The sequence below is a fragment of the Euleptes europaea genome, chromosome 12 (assembly GCF_029931775.1).
Source record: "Euleptes europaea isolate rEulEur1 chromosome 12, rEulEur1.hap1, whole genome shotgun sequence".
Classification (NCBI taxonomy): Eukaryota; Metazoa; Chordata; class Lepidosauria; order Squamata; family Sphaerodactylidae; genus Euleptes; species Euleptes europaea.
In genome coordinates, this window is record NC_079323.1 from 44,656,118 (window position 1) to 44,678,331 (window position 22,214).

The 22,214-nt window shown below is 40.2% G+C and overlaps 1 protein-coding gene across 3 annotated transcripts in view; it reads right to left on the reverse strand.

The window, feature by feature from the left end:
* The window catches only part of CADM2 (cell adhesion molecule 2), a 537,284-nt gene that overhangs the window by 210,440 nt on the left and 304,630 nt on the right, over window positions 1–22,214 (reverse strand). For all 3 annotated transcript variants that reach the window (XM_056858351.1, XM_056858350.1, XM_056858352.1), the window contains one exon: window positions 18,786–18,935. In XM_056858351.1, the coding sequence (XP_056714329.1) occupies window positions 18,786–18,935 (150 nt within the window). The remainder of the gene's footprint in view (window positions 1–18,785; window positions 18,936–22,214) is intronic.

Here is a 22,214-nt window from a genome sequence, read left to right on the forward strand (position 1 = left end):
AGAATGCTGCTCTGCCCCTTGGCCCCTGGCCTACAGAGTCCAACAAGGTTCCATCTTGTCCCCCCTTGCTTTTAGCATCAACTTAAAGCTGCTGGGAGAGGTCATCCCTGGATTTGGGCTGAGTTGCCACCAATATGCAGATTACACTCAGCTCCATCTCATCTTTCCAAAAGATCCCAGGGAGAATGTGGAAATCCTAAACAGGAGCCTGAAGGTAGTTTGGGAATGGATAAGGGCTAACAAAATGGAACTTCACCCCAACAAAATGGAGGTGCTGCTGGTGGGGGGAAAGTTTGATGCAGGGAATGGGATACCTTTTGTTCTGGACAGGGTTGCTCTCTGCCTGAAGGAGCAGGTTCAAAGTTTTGGGGGTGCTGCTGGAATTGAGCCTCCTGTTGGATAAACAGGTGGCAGCAGTGACCAGGGAGACCTTTCTCCAGCTTCAGCTGATGAGCTAGCTGCGGCCCTTCTTGGGCTTGAAAGAGCTTGCCACTGTGGTGCATGCGCTGGTAACATCTAAGCAAATCAGTTCCTGTAATCTGCTTTATGTCCTTGAAGACTGTCCAGAAACTACAGTTGGTACAGAAAGATCATCTTTCAGTGATCTTTGACACAGTTGTCCACTCTATTATTATCTGCTGGTTGGAATATGGAGGTGGCATTAAGGAAGTAGTCCTTTAATAGTTCTGTCTGACTGGAGGACCATAAACTGCTGGGTGGGACTTTTCAGGACACTGAATAAGATTGTCCAGAGCTTCGGGGGTGGATGGTATCAATATTTAGATGATACCCAGCTCTGTATTTCATTATACAAGCCTCCAACTGTATCTGTCTTGGTTCTGAACCAGTGTCTTCAGGCTGAAGTTAAGCGACTAAGCAAAAGAAACTAAAGTTGGATCCAGGCAAGACAGAGGTAATGCTGGTTGGAAATGATAATTGAATCCACTTGTTCATGGGTGAAGTGGAGGTTGCTTTTTCAGAGCATGTTAAGAGCTTGGAGGTGCTGATGGACCTTTGCTGTTTTAAATGCAGATTGACAAAGCTGCATGTAGCTCACCAAGTTTCTCTTTTCTTAGACTTTGGTGTCTAACCACAAAAGCATCCATGCTTTTGTCAACTTACAGCTGTATTACTGTAACATGCTCTACATTAGGCTGCCCTTGAAGACAACTCGGAAACTGTAGCCAGTCCAGAATACAGCAGCTCAATCATCATCAGGTGGATAACTGATGGGAGCACATGTTGCCCATTTTGACAGAGCTACATTGGCGGCTAGTTTGTTTCTGACCTTTAAAATCCTTCATGGCCTGGGGCTCTGTGACAGACAAAGGGTTACTATTTAAGAGAAGCTCAGAGAAAGGGGGTAGGCGGAGCTAAGGAACTCACTCTCTTGGGTCTGAAGAAAGGGATTTATTCTGGTTTTGGTAACCTGTGTGATTAGAAGCTGTGTTTGACTCTGAGAACCTGAGGTTTCAGACTTGCTTAAACTGTTGTAAAACAAATCCTGTGGAGTGACAAGCAGAGATTGGGAGGAAAGGTCCCTTTCTCAGGTCACTAAAGGGAATAGACTCTGAGAAGGAGATATTCCAGATACAGGGTTTTGATAAGGGATTACTGCCACTGGAGTGGGATAGTTCTGTAGTAGGCTTGCCAGGTCCCCCCTCCCAATCAGCAGGAGGTTTTAGGGGGTAGGGCTAAAAGTGTGACTGCAAAAGCCGCCACGGTGATGCGGCACTTCCAGAAGTAAAACCGAAAGTGCCACCATCGCATGTGCCCGCCTGCACCCAACCACAGCCCTGGAGCCCTGCACCTGGCAACCCTATTCTATAGTGAGAACAGGAAGAGAGATCTGAGAAGAAATCTCCATACTTTTGTGTTCTCTGGGGAAGAGAAGTTGTTTAATCTCTACCTTTCCTGATAGCTAGGCAGCAGAGTCTGAATAGTAACATCTATAAGAAATTATGGGAACTGAATTTGTGAACTTAAGTTCAGAACTGTGATTCTATACCATCTAAGCCATCTAAGATCTATGCCTTCTCTGAAGTGAACCTTAAAAATTAGCTCTGGTTCTAGGCTTTTCCTAACCATCATTTCCCCTCCAAATCCATCCCTTGTACAGTGTTCAATAAATCTCTGTTAGTTGTTTGTTAACTTGAAAAAAAGACTCTGGTGTCTCATTTCTTCTGAAGTAAAATAAGAAAAAGGGGACTAAGAAGGAGAAAAATTAAAAACTATCAAACATTTTGACAAGTAGTCTCTCTCTCTCTCTCTCCCTCAGTGTACCCAAGAGGGATCATGATAGGCCCACATATCTGAAGGATCATGCCGTCCCACATATTTCTATGCGCCAACTACCTTTTTGTTGCCACCTGCTGACTTTTCCACCACTTAGGTTGGCTTTCCTGGCATTGCCCAGATCCCTAGATAAGACCATATCCCCCTCCGGTCTTAACAAGGACTTCAGATTTATCACTCATTATCAGTGTACACTTTCCTAGAAGTAAGACCCACTGAATAGACCTGAGGAGGAGTTCTAAGTAGACCTGCTTCAGATTGCTCTCTATAGTTGATAATATATGGTATTCCATTCCTTACGATGTTAATTAGCCTTCAGAGTTTTTTACCAGCTTTGGCTGCTGAGCCAGCAGAAAAGATTTTGCAACTGTGGTGCATGTCTTGGTTATATCTAGATTAGATTACAGAAGTGTACTGTACATTGATATGGGACTGCACTTGAAGACTGTTTGGAAGCTTCAGAATGTATAGAATGCTGTTAACTTGAGTGGGTCATAGGGACCACATCACTCAATTCTCTATCTATCTATACTGACTCCCAATTTGTTTCTGGGCCCAATTCAAGGAGCTAGTATTGACCTTAAAAACCCTATACTCTCATATAAACCTACCTGACTTCTCCATTCAACTTCAGAGGCCCTACTTCAAGTGCCCCTGCCATTTGAGGTTAGTTGATGGCAACCCAAGAAGGAGCCTTCTTGGCTGTAACACCTAAACTTTGGAACTCCCTCCCCAGGGAAATTCCTCTGTCTTCCTCTATCCTTGCATTCTACCAAAGGGTGAAGACTTACTTGCTTTTGTGGCATTCCCTCACTAGCAGCCCATTCCCTAGCCTTTCGGCAGCCAGGGACAGTGTTGCCGAGGCACTGCCACAATGCCTCCAAAGAAGTTCCCCGGCCTCCAAAAGGCTGCAAAAAGCCTTTTAAAAATGGGGCATTTCCCCCCATTGCAAACAGTGAGGATGTGGCAGGAAAAACCTGGCGCAGCATTGCTGTTTCTGGAGGGGGCGTTCCCCACCTGGAGAGGCTGTGGAAGCTGACTAACATCAGCTCCACCCCTGGGAATGCCCCCCTCCCCATGCCGGCACCACATGTCTCTTTCAGGCGTACGTCCCAGATAGCCTGTGATGCCACGTGCAGCTCTGCGCCACTCAGTTGTCGACGGAACTGCCCCCGCCACCTTCTAAACCCAATCGCCCCCCATCCTCAAAAATGAGCCATAACTCTTTTAACCTTCCTATCCTGTACGTATGTTTTATGTCTTTTGTTGAATTGTTTTTAATATTATATATTTGTATTTTAAATTTTGTTTTTAATATTTGACATGTTTTAATATTTGTCACCTTGAGGACACAGCTGGTTAAAAAAGTGGCATAGAAATGCTTTAAATAAATAAATAGGATATCTTGATCTTGTTCATTCTGCCTTTTTCCTGGAGGGCACCCTTAAACACATGTGCCCTCCTTTGTACCATCATGGCCTTGTTCCTCCCCTCCAGCTAGAATAATAAAACATGAGTCTAGTAGAGGCTAAAAAAAAGGGGGGGGGGAACCTTATTTTGTTGGTTGGAAAGGTGGGGTATAAATGAAATAAAATAAATTCAAGCATAATTTTTATGATATATCTATTGGACGATACATTTATATTAACAGGGTTTTTGGGGGGAATTTACAAAAAAAGTCAATCAAGACCATGCCCAGCTGTTTATAGATGGGCAAAGTGGATTAAAATAAAATCTAAAATAGGTGAATGCAGAATGAAACATGGCAGAAAATTACAATTGTGTAGCTGAAATAATTAACTTCTGCAAGGGGTGGGATAAGCAAGAAATTAGCACCTATTAAAAAAAATCTTAAACAGGTCTACTCAAAATCCTACTCAGTGGATTTGTTGAACTCTAGCCCCTATTTTAGGACTGGGACTGAGACAGTATTCTGTGACTCCCCCTCCACCCCAAAAAATCTATTTATTCTTTTATTTTTTTTGTCTCTGATTGATATACTTGGCCGGCTAGACATTTTTCTAGGACCATCCTTTATTATATAAGAATTATGAGGCCCATCAAGTCCAGCAGTCTGTTCACAGTGGTTGGCCACTGCGTAAACAGAGCGCCTGGACTTGATGGGCTTTGGTTTGATCCAGCATGGCTTTTCTTATGTTCTTAATGACCTCTAGAAATTGGCAGGCAACGTATATGAGCAGAGACTATTAACCATTCCAAGCTAATTCTATCACTTTTTATGGAAACACTTGCACAGCTAAGTGTTAGATATGACAAAATAGAGAAATATGGATAAATTAATGGCACCACCCAGTAAAGACTAGGTTTGGAATGTCTTGTGATGCATCTTGGCAATCTCGTGTATGAAAAAAGGCTACACAGTTGGGGTTAATCTGTGCACATGGAGGTCAGGAGGAGGAATAGTTTTTACATTGGTGATGCATTTATTACAATTTTTTTTTTTTTTAAGGTTTGGTAGAGGTCAGCACAGAAGCTTTACAATGCAACTGTACCTGCCACCTTTTGTTCCTCATTTATAAAAAGAAAATGCTAGAGGCAACAGTGACTCTGTCAGGTTTTGCTACCACAGCTTTGCTTTCATTTGAGACTGAAGCAACTGGGCAACCGAGACAGAATAAACAATAGATGACAACCACCACTTCATTGTTGTTTGCATACAGACATTCACATAAAATGATAGGGGTGATGAATACAAAAGGAATAGAAAATGCCTACATATTCATTGCCATCACACACACACACACCCTTTGTGATTCTGTAGATTTTGTAAACTAAGTTAAATGACAACTTTAAGGAGTAAAGAAACAGTATTTATTAAGACTGGAAAAAAAGAAGATATCATTACACACATCCCTAGAAAGAAAGGAAGAAGAAAAGACTTCCAAATCCACAAAGATCCCTCCCCGCCCCCTAAATGCTGGAATAATAATAGGCACCTGATTGTCCTGGACATTGAATGTTCCTACTTAGATCTTTAGAATATTGGCATAATCTTAAGCGGGGTGGTCTCTTAAAATTCAAAGCATTGCCATCTTTTCCCTGATACTTTATCAGTATTTCAACAGCTATGAAGTGAGCAATGGTGAAACTTTGTGTGACATGGAGATGCTAGGATTGAAAAAGACCAGCTGAATGCCTGTCTGCCATGTAGCAGACAAGGACACAGAGACTGTGACAGGGGAAAATAGCAATTCTGATGCTAGTTCTTAAAAAACTACAATTAATTCATACTTCAGTCTTAGCCTTCATATTTTTTTCCAAAATCTCTGTGCATTATAGCCTTCACTAACTACCAAGCAATTGCCCCATATAGTGGCAGTAATCCCATGTTCTGGGTGAGTTTCAACTATCAGAAGACCAACATAGAACTGATGAAAAATGTTATCATAAGATAACTCAACAAACACCTTGAGAATTATTGGCATCATAAACCTGCACTGATGTATATGGACTAAGCTGCTAAAGGGGAGAGGACCTTTCCTTCAAAAACGCCAAGTAAAATAGAGTAACCAAAGCACAAAACTAATTAAAGTTGATGCAACAAAAACTAAAGTGTTTTTGATGCAATTTATTAAACAGAAAGGCTGTGAAATTAACAGCAATCAAAAACTAATTAAAGCTGATGAAATAGGAGCAGCCAAAGAATGCCTGATAACATTTATTGAGCCAAAGAAACATGGCTGTCAAGTTAAACGAAATCAACCACATTCTGGTTTTGAATAGTAACGCTAAGATAATTATGCACTGGGTGACACTCTCTGAATAAGATTCAAGTCATTACCTCAAAAGACAAAAGGATTGACATGCAGTACTGAAGTGCTTTTACAGAAAGGGGGTCTTAATATATAAAGCTGGAAAGAGACTCCTGGGTCTTGTGTATGACTCATCAATTAAAGAGAACATGTCATTGTTATGTTATGATAACCATTAATTAATAACTGACATTTGGGATAATGGTGGTGCCTACCAGGGCATTTCAAGGTAGAAAGTGGGTTCCAACTACTTTGCATCCTTTTCCCAAAGCACAATTCAGAACTCGCACTATCTCAAGAGTTCCTTTTCATCTAGCCTCCCATACTCTGCAGCCAACTAGGGAGGTTCAAGTGTCCTCATCACATACAGTGAGCACAGAAGTTAAAATTTTTTCCAGGCGGTTTCTCTGCATGTGAACAGCTAAAACAAGTCCAGGTTGTGTGGGATATATAACATCCCCAATTACAAGCTGTTTTCTTGCAGCTGTTGCCTTCCCTGCCTCTGCCATCACCTCCAACTCAAAAGGTACATTAAAAGAAGGGTAAAAATGTGTTAAGGCTTATTCCTTTGGTGTCTTACTATGACAATATGACTTGCAAGGCTCCCGGTTAAATACTGCAATCTCAATATATGCCATCTGTGCAGGCCCCCAAAGCAGGCAAACTATCCACTATAAATCATTTAAGTGATATATCTACTGTGTAGGTGCAATGAGGGGGCAAACTTTGAGTGATCTGATTATTGGATTGCCAACTCCAGATTGGGAAATACCTGGAGATTTTGACAGTGGAGCTGAGGAGGGCGGGGTTTATAAAGGGGAGGGACTTCAACAGAGTATAATGCTATAGAGTCTACCTGCCCAAACAGCCATTTTCTCCAGGTGAACTGATCTCTGTCACCTGGAGTTCAGTTGTAATAGTGGAAGATCTCCAGCCACCACCTGGAGGTTGCCAACCCTATTGATTAATTTTAATGGCCAGGCTACAATTCTGGGAGGGGGAAGGGGTGTTCACTGATCTGTGCAGGTGCTAAGTGTGGAAGATGCAACACACAAATAAACAAAACTTATCTCACAAGGTACAACTGAGCCATGACTGCAGCACTAGCTGCTGCACAGCTGCAAAAGTGCTCACCATTTGAGCTAGAGACCAAACAGCAAAATTGAGTTGAGCAGGCAAGGAGGTCTGACTTGCAGGAAAGCAAGGCATTTCATCAAGATAAATTCAGCTTGCATTTGTGTTTGTGTTAAAATTCTCAGCATTCCAGGAGCCAATTACTGATATACTGATTTCTGGCACTGAAGAATAAGGGACCAACCTAATTGATTGACCTAATCAATGTGTTTATCAATGGGCTTCGATCCAAGCAACTCTGCATAGCACTGCACTGCAAATCTTCATAAATTGTCTACCCATACCAAAGGTGCAGTCCTGTTTTGAAATGATAATGAGACTGCAACTAGAGACAGCGTGGATGACAAAAATACTGAGTTATGTTTACGTACCCCTATTACTGTTTGTGAACTAAACAAAAAACAATTAAATGCATTTAGTATAAACGCTGCTTGCATTCAAACAGGATGTCATAAAATGTTTCTGTGGTACATTCAGATTTCTTTTTAATATTTACTTCTACCACATGATTCCAACGAGGCCTCGGGGTGGCTTGCATCATATGAAAATACCTCAGTAAATCAAACACCTCAAACCAAACACACCAAGGCCAATACTACTGCTGCTGCAGGTAAACCTTTGCAGGAACTAATTATTCATACTTTCCCTCCCTTTCCAAATAAACCACTTGCAACAGCTGACACTAACAGGTATTTTTAAATACCCGCTCAGGTTTATACCATACTGGCATCTTCACTACTCTACTTGAATTACTCCAATCGATTTCTGCAACCTGTATTAAAGTGTCATTAAATATTGCTAATTAGACCACCTTGTTTATCTTTTACAGTAAAATTCAAGGCACATTTTATTATATTGGCTAGGTATATAAACAGGCTAGGGAAGGACAGGGTAGAAGACAACTCTTACAGTATATGCCTAGTCTCACTAAACAGAGACAATTAATCTACTGATTTATTGACATAATTCATTTTAAGTTCTACCAGTAGTAGTGTGGGCTTACTTCTTTGTCCATTGCATCTGGACAGTGTTCTACGGTGAACATGTAAAGGGAGGGCAGATTAGTAGGGTTGCCAACCTCCAGGCACTCGCTGGAGATCTCCTGCTATTACAACTGATCTCTAGCCGATAGAGATCAGTTTACCTGGTGAAAATGGCTGCTTTGGCAATTGGACTCTATGGCATTGAAGTCCCTCCCCATCCCAAATCCCACCCTCCTCAGGCTCTGCCCCGAAAACCTCCCACCAGTAGCGAAGAGGGACCTGGCAACCCTACAGATTGGGAGGAATGTTGCTTCCAGCTGTAACATCTAAACTGTGTTTATGTTTGTCAGGTGTTTATGTCTCCAGGTAAAACGTTTGGGCACAGTGAAAGGAACGAGGCCTTAGGCATGAAACAATGGGCCCTGGATGACCTGGATCCAGGACAGTTTCAAAAAAGTGTGGGTTAAGAAGAACTAATTTTATTAATCTGTAGCTTATTAATCTGTAGCGTAAAAGCCATATGAAGACCTGCCTTTTAGCTAACCCCAAGCTTCAACTAGGCCTCTGACCTTAAAGGATATAGGAAATTGCACTACTAAAGAGCTAATCAACCAAAAAAGCACATTAGGTGCCCAAAAGAAATATTGTTTAGAGTAACAAGGTCATTTAAAACAGGCAGCAAGTTGTCTGCTTACGACATTGTTTTTTGTACACTGGTCGACGGATAGAATAACCAGTATCAGAGACTCTGGAACTGAGTAACTAGTTTTGAGAACAAGATATTTCCAAAAAAGAGTAGTCATATTTGTGGAAAGCTCATCTCTGGGAAAATTTGTAAGGAGGGGCCGTTCTGAGACTCTGTCTCTCTTGGTTTAGCCTATAAAAGAGCCTCCAAGATGCCAGCCCGTCGTCCTTCCACGGAGAGACCACAGACCCATTGAGTGGTTGCCATCTCTGTCTCTCTTTGGAAGTGACCCAGAGGCCTCTGTAACTGTTTGTCTGTATGTCAACTAGTGTGTGGGTATGTTAATTTCTGTCTTATATATTCAGTAAAGTATTTGCTTCTTTCTTTGCCTTATATTTCTCTTGTAAGTTTAATAAACTGGATGGTTCACTGTTATACGTCATGGTGTATTGTTTAAGAGTGTCTTGCATGTAAAAGGTCTGTCTTTCCTATCACATTCTCTGGCTTTGCTTTGGTGAGTAGCAGGCAGAGAGATTCCAATGTAAAAGGACCAAAGGAAGGGAAAGGGAAATTTCTCTCCACAGACATGAAACGGCTTTGGCGGTGCTGCAGCAGCACTTTGCCCACGCTGCCTCCGGCCACGAAAATCTCAGGAATGGGCTGTTACATTGCTATCCTATGCACAGTTACTCCAGTCCAAGTCCACTGAAATGAAATTTTGTAGAATGGAATAACACTTTTAGGATTGCTCTGTTAGACTGCCTCACCATTGGCATTCTTTCCTGGAAATAGGGTGACTTGCAGTGCCTGCCGTCCTAAGTGTGTCTACTCAGAATCCTAGTCAGGACTATTCCATAGGGCTTAATCCCAGGAAAGTGTTTAGGTTGGCACTGCTAGTCACAGTAATTAATGACATTCTTACATGAAGATTAGACTATTGCAATACTGCTGCTTCCATCTACTTTTTTAAAATACTTGCCTCTGTCTGATCTATTTGGTTATTTAGTTGCTTAGCTTTACTGTGTTGCTTAGCTTTGTTTTGCTGGCAAGGAGTGTTTTGTATGTCTTAATTTGTATAATCTATTTTGATGTGATTATTGTTAGCCAGCTTCTGGACTCAGACACACTAAGAAGCAACATATGCATGTTTAGACAAATAAATGTCTGCATAATTAGGTACCCAAATAAAATAATATACTAGAGTATTGGAGTCTCATGTGTCAACACAGAGAACAGTTTCCAGTTTTAAACTGAAGAATTAAATTTTACCTTAATCTCTGCTTCACGGTGGGGGGAAATACAGATTTTGATCTTCTGAGCTGTGATTAGTTAGAAATTAACATTTTGTAATTATTGCTGGTAGTTAACAAAAGAAGAAAATGAAACCAACAGCAATACAACTAAATGAGTGTAATTATATTCCATGATTAGAATGAAATTTCGTCTACCAGCAATATATATATATATATATTATTTCCCATCCTTCCCATCTTTCTCCTTGTTTTTTTTCCCAGTACAGATACAAGGATTCTTGTCTATCCTTGCACAAATTATGTTCATGAAAATCAAAAATAGTGTGTACATTAACAAGAACAGGTTTCCCCCCCAATAAAATGAATTTACTTCCTATTGATGAGAAAATATTATCTCACAATTGTGTGAAACTTGGAGGATTTTTATGTGGACCTCTCAATCCCTTCATTACAACCTGACAACAACATGGCTATCACATTTTTAATCCTACAGATACTTTTTCCCTCTGAATTCCTTAGAACTGAGACTGACAGCAAAACCTGTCAGTTTGGAAGCAATAAAGAAATAACAAGAAGAAAGATGACATGTGCTGTGAGCACACTAATCTCCAAGAAGACTATAAATATTCCTATGATTAGAAATAGAGCAAAAAAAGAAATCCACATCTAACTGGAGCTGCATTTATGTATAGAAGCTGAAAGCCAATAATCCCAAGAAGATGCAGATAGTCAATGAAAATAAAGACATAAAATAGAATGCATTTGAAAACAGACCAGGAAAACAACAACAACATCCCTTTATATATCCTTTATATATATCATTTGGGGGGTAGGTTAATAGTCTATCTCATTAGGAAAAACGAACACACACTGAGAACATCTTTCTGCCCTTTGATTAAGCAATGAGCCAATACAGTTGTAAATCTTAAAGAAATTCCCCACGGTTCAACTCAAAAGAGCAATGTTCTACACTTTTCACCTCATATCCTTCATTTTTAGACCAGCATTGTATTAAGAATAAAGGGGGGGAAACTTTTCATCATGCTGTTAGGGGGGAAAAACACTAAAGATGTCTCCTTTTTTGTTATTCCTGAGCAGTTTTGAGTTTGTGATTTCCCCACAAAATGTATAGAATGCAATTAGTCAAACATCATGCAAGTATAAATTCTTTCTTTCTTTCTTTCTTTCTTTCTTTCTTTCTTTCTTTCTTTCTTTCTTTCTTTCTTTCTTTCTTTCTTTCTTTCTTTCTTTCTTTCTTCTTCACAGTCAATTAATACAGAATGTTTAGGAGACAAATTTTCCCCTTGCAAAGGACAAGTGCAGTGGGCCCAACAATCCATCTCCAACAAGTGCAACAGCACCCTAGTTCTTCCCTTCTTTCACATTATGTGTGCACAGATCTAGCATGTCAGGGCAATAAGACTAATGGGATGTGCCATGCCCACCTTGATATCTTCTCTCTGTGCTGTTTTCAAGGTAAAGATTCCAAGTAATTTGCTTTATATTGAGTAAAGGAAGACAGGGATGAAAGGTGGGCACACCTATTTTCCATTCTTTATTTCTCCATGCACCAAGGAGGTGGTGGGAAGAAATGCCAGTGCATAGCCCTGTGGACAATCAATTTCCCTTAGTCATGGGTTAAGCACTACAAGAATTGTGCAAGCTGATGAAGCCTCTTATTGAAACGTGTCGCTAGATTGACCCCATGTTCTTGCCCTGATTCGACCCTTCGAATCAAGTTTCCATTCCGAGCTGCTCCCCCCCTGTCTCCCTTCGAGAAGATCCCCAGGCGCGGCTGCGTTCCATGGACGGACCACCTTCCTCTACTCTTTTGGGACATGCGGTATTTACCTTGGCAGTTTACAGCCACATTTAGGTTAGTTTAGCCTATATGCACAAGTTTGCGGCTCCTGGACAAATTGTGAATCTTTTTCTGTTTTAATTTTAGGTTACAGCTGGTCAGGCTGGCCAAATTGTGCATCTCTTTCTGTTTTAATTTTCGGTTATAGCCGGTTAGGCTCTGTTTGATTTCACGGTTGTTGCTTATTTTGTTTTTACATATGTAACTGAGGGAATCATATTGTTGAGTGATTGTTATTCTTTGATCTATATTTTCCAACCCATAAAATTGGATATAGAGTTTATAACGTTTAATGGTTTGTACATTGATAGAGCCCCTCGTGCTGTTCTTTCTACTAGCCAGTTCTATTACAGCATAGATACTTATTTATTATTTGGCAACTTTCCACCCACCCATTTGATCACATTAATGTTGAGAAGTTACTCTTACAAAAGGAGGCTATATTCATTCATCTTTCAATACAGTTCCCCCTTTGGGGCTGAACACATCAATTGATTTTTCCTGTTTTTTATAATCCACTGTGTATATCACTTTAACTTTGAGAAGCATGATCTGTATCTGCTACACGTGAATGTCTCGCTTTGATAAATCCTTGGTCCTCTTCTTACATATGTCAATTTACAATTGTGAAGCCATATCATGTTGGCATGGGAGAATGTCATCATTTATTATTACAGCCGAAGGCCAGCATAAAATGTAAAATATACATAAAACATGGGAGAATGTGAAGACACTTCCCCAGTAAGGTGAGATGATATCTATGAATTATATGTCTCTGTATATTGCTATTATTTTGTATGTTTATTGCTGTAATTGGTGTCTTATATTTCCACCTGCCCTCCTACTCTAGATATTGTTTAAGGTGTGCCAGGTCCCGGGCGGGGCTAGGAGGCTTGGTAGTCATGCGGTCCAAGGTCGAGTCAGTGGAGATCAAAACAGGAGTCCAGACGTGTCCAGAAGAAGAGTCGTGAATCAAGCCGAGGGTCAGAGTTCGAGGAATTCAAGCCGGCCGGAGAGAGGGTCAGAAGCCGAAGTGGATGCGAAGCAGTCCGGAAACTGAATCATTGCTTCCACGGAGACACCTTTCAACAGCCTGGGATTATATGGCCCTCTGGTAGTGTGCTCATTAGCCCCATCAATTACCTAGCCTGGCTCCTCTCAGTATTCAGGGCTTTGTGTCCATCTATACTCCCGTGCCTGCTTGCAATGGGTAGCTAAGTCTTTGCGTAATCTTTCCCGAAGCCTATCTATCCGTGGGGGTGAATCTTCTATCCTTGCCGGCTGACTCTCCTCATCGTTAATCATGAGAGGAGTGGGAACTTCTGTCTCCGATGGAGACAAACTGCCAACTTCAGAGGAGACAGAGGGCCCCACCTCTGCCTCTGTTACCAACTCAGCCGGGATCTGTGTCTGTTCAGTATCTAGATCCCTGCTGCTCACGACAAGTTGATTTCCTTTAGCAACGAGACATACAACTGATGAAAATATTGGATTTGAAATGGTCAGTCTACCAGAACACCGTACTGTATCTATCTTGTTACAGCATTGTAAATCTCCCTAAAGCGGACTGCTTTGGCTTTTCTACACACCTTAATTGGCTTTCATTTATTGTTCCTGAAGATACGCTGTTGAGTCAGCATCTTTACAAGATTGTGATATCTCTTCCTCTGCTTTTTGCAAGGCTTCCACACAACATTTACATCTTTGTTTCTCAATAATGAGTTCAGTGATCCCCCCCACTTTGGACTTATTTATGTTAATTACACATATAAAATTTTGTTTTAGGTTGTTGTATATATGTTATTTGGGTGTTGCGCTCCGAATTATCCATTCATATTTGTTTGTTAGGACTCTATGGTTATTGTTATACACCAATATACTTGTGGCATTTGTTATACTTGGTTTTTCTCTTTTGGTTGAGCATTTACATGTTATGCATAAAAACACATTTTCAGGCCAAACACTATTATTTCCAGCCATGCCTAAATGGGTTGGGGGTGTTGGGGAAGTGTGGTTGGTTGCTAAAAGGATATTCAACTTACATGTTGTTGTGTATGTGTCTGTGTTAAGTGCCATCAAGTCACTTTTGACTCATGGCGACCCTATGAATCGACGTCCTCCAAAATGTCCAATCTTTAACAGCCTTGCTCAGGTCTTGCAAATTGAGGGCTGTGGCCTCCTTGAGACAATCCATCTCTTGTTGGGTCTTCCTCTTTTCCTGCTGCCTTCAACTTTTTGCTAACATGACTGTCTTTTCCAGTGACTCTTGTCTTCTCATAATATGACCAAAATACGATTGCCTCCGTTTACTCATTTTAGCTTCTAGGGTCAGTTCAGGCTTAATTTGATCTATAACCCACTGCCTTTTTTTTTTTTTTTTTTTTTGGGCAGTCCAGGGTATCTATATCACTCTCCTCCAACACCACATTTCAAAGGAATCTACTTTCTTCCTATCAGCTTTCTTCATTGTCTAGCTTTCACACCCATACATAATAATAGGGAACATGATGGCATGAATTAACTTGATATTGGTTGCCAGTGACACATCCTTACACTTACGAATCTTTTTTAGCTCCTTCAAGGCTGCCCTTCCCAGTCTCAATCTCCTTCTGATTTCTTGGGGGCAGTCTCCCTTTTGGGTGATGATGGATCCAAGGAATAGAAAGTCTTCAACAATTTCAATTTCCTCATTGTCAATCTTAAAGTTGAATAATTCTCCTGTAGTCATTACTTTGTCTTCTTGATGTTCAGCTATAGTCCTGCTTTGGCACTTTCCCCTTTAACTTTCGGCAGTAGTCGTTTCAAGTCTTCGCTGTTTTCTGACAGTAATGTAGTATTGTTGGCATATCTCAAATTGTTAATGTTCCTCCCCCCAATTTACATGTTGTCATTCCCCCCCCAAAAAAAAACACCATGAGAAGTTTTATATTTTAGATTCCAAGACATGTTTCTACACAAAAACTGTGCTATGCAATAAACTAATGGCAATGTTGGGATTTCTGAGATAACCTAGGTCTAAACACACCCATAATAGTTTCCTGAATCTGTGTTCAAAAAATTGTCATGGTTGGAGAGTACATACTTTTTGAAGTAATCAAAACTATAGTGACTTTTGCTTTAACATATGCCCCATTTTCTCTTTTAGAAAATCAAATACTGACAGATATTCAGCTTCTCCTCTTCTGTTAAACTAGAAAAGTATTTCAAATTGTTAGCATCAAATTGCACTTGGCTTAAGATTTCCAAATCACAAGCTTCACACTTGTTAAGCACTCAGATGACCAGACACATGCTTGGAATTTCCACTACTGTTCAAAAGTGTTTTGTTGTAGACCCCTTGTCATCTGCATATTTTTCCCCATTTTATCTGGATACTCCAAATGCTATATTTGGTATTACAGTTTAAATATATTATTTGCCTGTTTTCCTGCTCTCCCTCCAGTCTGTGAACCAGGTGTAGGTTACCTGAGATCATGCAGAAGGTAGCCCCAGGCACACAATTAATTCAGCATATAATACATAGACTATCATTATCGAAAGCATTTCTAATGATTCCACCAAAGAAACATACACACAAACAAAAGAACATTCAAATAATATGTTAAAATATAAATGTGATAGTTTGTAATACAATTGGGCTGGCAGGATAATCAAGAACGATATTGTATTTTATTCTTCTAAAGAGTAAACAGAAAAGGTAAAATCATATCATGCATAATACAAAGCCAAATGAAAGGGGCATGTTAGTACAATCACCTAAATCATGGCTTCACTTCATCACATTCCAGTGCATTAACTTCATTCTCAATTTAGCTAGTTGCAAAGGTAAAAGCCTTAATTTCTGCAACCACCCACACTTCAGTACAAAATAACACGACCTCCTACGCTTCACCATTTTCTGCACAAAATGTTCATTTCTCATGGGAGTCTGATGGAAATAAAATAAATTATATAGCTGGGAGTAATTCTATTAATTTATTATAATTGAAAAATGTACGGACACTAACCAGCTTACATAAATTTGAAATGCATGTTTATTTAAATTAATATTTTTTCTAAAGTTATACTGGGGGATGGTTTTCCAAGGTAAAAATCTTTCCTTTTTTGTTGATCAATACCAATATGGACAAATGCTACCAATACTGCTACCAATGCTACCAATACTGGACAAATGTTAATGTTTTTCAAACTTTTGTTAAAAGGCATAAAAATCAACTATATCCAAGCTCCTGTAAATAGAGGAAATTCATTGAAGCAATTTATTTATTTACTTCATTTTCAACATGGAGGTTGCAGCAAAAAGGGTAAAAATCACTCCACTTCACTCTTTCACAAGTGTAACAATCTCAATGAAAGAAGTCACAGCGCATGCAAGGGAGAGGGGCCAATTTCATTTGATTCCCGCTTCTTGCTTCAGACCCTAGTGACATACTAAAGAGTGCTCCCAATGTTCCTCTGGCTCTCTGCAGTAATTTTAAGACAATGCAAGAAGTTGTTGAAAAGATGGACTTTCACTAACTCCCCGTTGCGGTAACATGGATCCAACTCATTACACACATACAGACACACACATTATTTTAGCTACTAAAATAATCAAACCTTCAATGTGACTGTCAGAATAGCATTGGTATAGGAAAAAGAAATACTGTGAAATTAACCCCATTATTGCACTAGAAATCAAGCAGAAAAGTTGGAGGGAGAGAGAGAGAGAGAGAGAGACAGAGAGAGACAGAGAATGTTTGAAGCTTATCCTTTTCTCGTCCAAATTAATTTGTTAACCACTAGTCCATTCCAGTTCCTTACGTATAACTTTCCAAATACTTTGCTAGTTTTTACCTTCAATTTGTAGGGTTTATTTTGGTTTCAACCCTAAGTGTTTTTACATTTTATGCTGTGATGCTGAAGGTCATAAAATATAATTTTCCTCTCCTCATCATCACCATTTCCAATACATGGTGGGGAAACAATATGTTTAATAACTGGTTGTCATCTTTAGGCAAACTCTTCAGCTTTCTTACAGGCAGCACAGTAATATCTCTAGGCAGGGAAAGGATCAACAGAGGAGGCAGCAGTGATCACTAGGGGTATGCATCTATTTTTATTGGTATTTTGTGTGTTCAGGTTTATCAAACCCGGAAATTTTTGGGGAAAAAAATTTGTAGGACCTCCATAGGCAATAAATTTGATGTTAGATCGAACTACCTGTATGGGGCCTGGCACATTTTTAAAAAGGTGGACTGGAAGAAAAGTAGTTTCAGCAACAGTATCCAGCTTGAATATTCAGCACTATTCTATGAATGTGCTGATTTTTTTGGCCCATGCAAGTTCTCATGACGGCAACCCGGTGGGTGTTTCCAGGGCATTTCAGGGGGTGGAGCTGCGGGTAGGCAGCTTCCTAACCCCTTTCAGGCTTTGAACTCTCCCTTTAGCAACAGCCGTGCTGCGCCAGCTTTTTGTTGGCGCAACATTGCTGTTTTCAGTGGGGCTTTCCTCCCCTGTTCTTTATTTTTCTTTTTAAACAGGCCCTCCCCCCCCCCCCCGCTGCTGCAGTGGCCAAATCTCTTTGGAGGCGCTGTGGCACCACCGTGGCCACACCGTCCCTGGCTGCTGCAGCTCTCAGGAATGAGTTGTTAATCACCCAGTGAAGATAATAGATTAGTTTGCCTTAGGGTGCTGAGAATATTGTGGTGAAGATGATAGCTAAGCAAGCATATATGGGAAGCAAGTTCCTGATCAGATAACTTCAATGTCTGTTATATCTACGGGTTTGTATAGTCAGATGCATTTTTTAAATGATCTGACAATCAACAGAATGCATTGTTTGCCTTTGGTGCCAGTGCAGTCTGTGGCACCTATTTGAGAAGTCATCCAAAGAACGGATCAAAATATTAGCTTGGTTCATGAGCAGAAACTAAGTAGTAATTCTCAACTTAAAACAACAACAACAACAACTAGCTGATTCCCCTCCTTCATTTCATTGTATGCCATTTTAAAATAGCAGATGGGCAGCAATGAGAATGTACACAGTTTAAATTATATATAAATAAAATTTGGATGCATCTAAATGGTGCACCAAACTAATTATCATCTTTGTAATGTGTAATTTGATATTCACTGTCCCACTGCTATTTTCCAGGGTTATACCTTTGTTTGATGTTGAGACATTTCTCATGAAAGCAATGCAGTGCAATCCAGCCAAAATTTAAATAATTGTTGTTTGTCTCCCCCTTTCCCCAAAGTCATCACCTGATTCTCAGTCTTTTAGCCCTACTTATCTGTTCTTTCACTTTCATGCGTGACTCACAATCATACCTTTGTATGCTTTCCATTGTTTGTCCTTGACTGGAATGTTAGCAATTTTTGGACTGCCTCAAAACTCTTCTTTCTCATACATCTTTGACCCTGCAGGATCCTGACCATTCATGTATGCCATAATGCCAGTATACTCAGATTCTTCCAGGAGTCCCAACTACTTCACCTTCACCTACACTATTCACAACTTTATCTGCAGAAAACATGTTTTAAATAAATTTAAATAAATTTAGATGTATACGGAAAATTAAAACATGTCTAACTTCAAAGCAAGAAGCAAAACATTAGAGATTATTAGAAAGATTCCAAAGGTACAATTAACAATTGTAATTAGCAAAAAAGTAAACTGTCTTTAGATTTAAGTCTAGGAAATCATGATATGGAACAGGTAACATGGAAGGGATGTCACACCAAATCAACATTTGAACTAATAATGGTCTTATTTATTACTGACAGTATATATAAAAAGAAGGTGGAAAGTATATTCACCTTTCTTGTCATCGAAGTACAGGGTCTGTTGAGCTGGATTTGACCACTGGAGGGAAGTGTTATCATTTTGATCAACCCTACAGGTCAATGTTGCTGTTTCCCCCTCGATAACTGTAACATTCTGGGTAAGTGGAAACTGCCCTTGGCTGCCTGAGAAGGGTTTAAAAAAGTATTTCATTAGCAGGTAGAGGACAGAACAACCTTAATTCCAAGAGGCTTGTGCTGTGGACATTTGTTGTTTTGTACTATTTCCATTGTGAAATACAATATATCATCACATCAGAACATGTTGAAGAAATTGAAGCATATAGAAAAGATTCCTTATTTTGTAGGGATTATTCTGTAATATTTTTTCCATCCTTACCATAAAGACAAACATTTCAGGAGAAATAATCAGAATATTTCCTTCTGTATGCAATTTGTTATTAATTTTCTGGCAGGGTGTCTGAATTGCATGCAACAAAAATATTTCAAGATTTAAACTTAAAATATCTGTGGAGTACAGGAGAAGTTCACGTGACTGTGGCAAATTCACTTAGAACACCATACAATTGTTTATGGTTTCCAATCTTATCCAGAACCCTAGAACAACTATTGTGGGTCGTCTCAAATGCAATGCAACTTTCAAGAATATTCCTAACAATCAGCATTTGTGTGGTTTTCATTGCAATCAATGCAATCGTTTTTCAGGCATTTTAAACCTCTAAATACTTATTTTCCATTCTTCTGCCTTGAAATAGAATATGCAAAGAGGTTTTTTTTCCAAAGTCCCTAGACACTCTTGTAATATCATACATGGATTATCTGTATGATATTTCACATATTTTACAATCATACAACCAAAAAGAAAGCTATATTGTCAAACAATGATAGTGTGAGGGTTCCTGACCTCTCTGTGCAAACTCCATAAAATCACTTGCTCAGACAGTCATGCAGAAACAAGAAACTTTATTTGGAAGCTTCAGATGATACAGGCCGCACACTGGTAAAGTTGCAAGTGAACACCGTTTCACAAATACAGAATTATAACCCCTACAGGGAAGCAGATGTCAAACGTATGTTATGGGAATCTACGAGATAATTGTGCATGGTACAAAACATCAAAGAGCACAGAGCTTGTTAGTACTATCTACCCACCAAGGCCATAGCTGGTGGAAGGGAGTCAGTGAGAGCGAGGGAGGGACGTGGGAAGAGGGGAGAGACATTCCAACCTGGGGCCTGTCAGACGCTGCGCCTGAACCAAGGAAAGGCAAGAGGCCTGGACTGCTTTTACGAGTCCAGGGGGGGGGGGAGAATCACAAAGGCTTACAGACAAGGCATACAGACCCTCACAGATAGCAGCGGGCAGATACTGGTTTTTTGAGAGAATTCTAAGTCATAAATAAGGCTTTTATTTGTTTACCTATCCCATTTGTATTTGATATTTCTATCCAGTAAACAACCAGTAGCTCACATGCAAGTAATATGATGATGATGATATCACACTGTTCATAACTGTCAAAAATCAACCCCTTAATAAAAATCTTGTTTTAATCTAATTCATCAACCAGATGTTAAATGCCTAATTTTACAAAGTGTTCTTAATGCTTCAAATACTTGTTTGATTGGTTGTTTCAGAATTTTAAACCCACATATTAGTCCACATTTCACAACAACTGTTGCTATAATGAACTGTAGAAATTAAATCTGAAAACAGTGAGAGCTGTGACCCTGATTAAACTATTGGATTATGATATTAGGTGTATGATATTGAAGGAAGAAAATAAATTAACTGATATATGCATCTTCTGGTATTTATAAGTTAAAGAGATCAAGACATTTCAAATATGACTGCCTTTTTGTACATCTTTCAAATGTTTACAGTTTCCTTTGCTTTTCGATGTATCTTGATGTCAGACACCTTTATTAGTAAAAATGTTATGAATTGATCTACCGTATTTTTCGCTCCATAAGACACACCTGACCATAAGATGCCCCCCCCAGCTGGCCGTCGGATCGGGGAACGCGCCGTCCAGATGCGCCCAGCGGGTTCTGTGCGCCCCGCCCGTCTCCCAGCTCGCCGTCGGGGCAGGGAACGCTGGCTCGCGCCGTCCCCTGGCGCCCAGCTCTCTGTGCCCCGCCCACCTCCCAGCTCGCCGTCCTGATGCGCCCAGCTCTGTGCGCCCCGCCCGCCTCCCAGCTGGCCGTCGGGGTGGGGAACGCCGGCTCACACCATCCCAACGCGCCCAGCTCTGTGCACCCCCCCGCCTGTCCCGACGTGCCACAACTCATCTAATAGGTCTCACAAAAATACGTATTAGAACAACCTCCACCTTGAATTAATAACACAAATCAACAAGCTTATTTACATTTTATTCTAATTGGAATAATTTTCACAGGACACAGGAAACAACTAGGATCCATATTATATTAAGAAATCTGCAGAAGTGAAAAATAGTCCTAAGCAGATGACACTGAAATGTAGCTTAAAGTGCACATAGTTAATTATTGTTCATTCACAAATCTGTACATCTTGTTGGAATGCCACTTGAGGTCAGATCAACAGAGTCTACAGCTGACTGGCTTTTCTTGTTACATTAAACACATTTGTAAGGCTGCAAGTCAAGAGAAAAAGGTGACTATCTTTACTAAAAGATTCCAAGATTTCCAGAGCAATCTTAAACAGAGTTATATCCTTCTAAATATATTCAGGCCTTGGTGTAACAAGGCTTAGAACTGCAACTGTTAATGCTTTAAATTATGAGACTATTTAAAACAAACAACTTGAAACATGATGTTGCATTGGTCATACTCATTTAGAATTAGAGTATCACACAGTGATAAAAAGATACCCCTTTTTATTACTATCCTATTGAAAGATACAGCACAGTCATCAATAAAATGTTTGTGACCCCTGGTGGTGTTTTTCAAGACTAAGCAGAGGTGGTTTGCCACTGCTTTCCTCTGCAGAGTCTCACTTGGAGGTCTCACTTGGAGAGCCAGTGTGGTGCAGTAGTTGAGAGTGGTGGACTCTAATCTGATGAACTGGGTTGGTTCCCCACTCCTCCACATTAAGCCAGCTGGGTGACCTTGGGCTAGTCACAGTTCTCCCAGAACTCTCTCAGCCCCACCTACCTCACAAGGTGACTGTTGTGGGGAGAGGACAGAAAGGAGATTGTAAGCTGGATTCTCCTTAAAAGGTAGAGAAAGTTGGCATATAAAAAACAACACTTTTTATTCTTCCCTTCCAAGTACTAACCCTACTTAGTTTCTGAGATCTGAAGAGAATGGGCTATACCATGCTGCCCTCCCTTCTTAACTCATGCCCAGTGAAATTTCCCCTCATCCCTCATTTCTACCAACGGACTTTTTGCAGGCTATTTTTATTGAAAGTAAATATGTTGCTGAAGCCGAATCTCATCAGATGTCAAAAGGAAAGCAGAGTCTGCC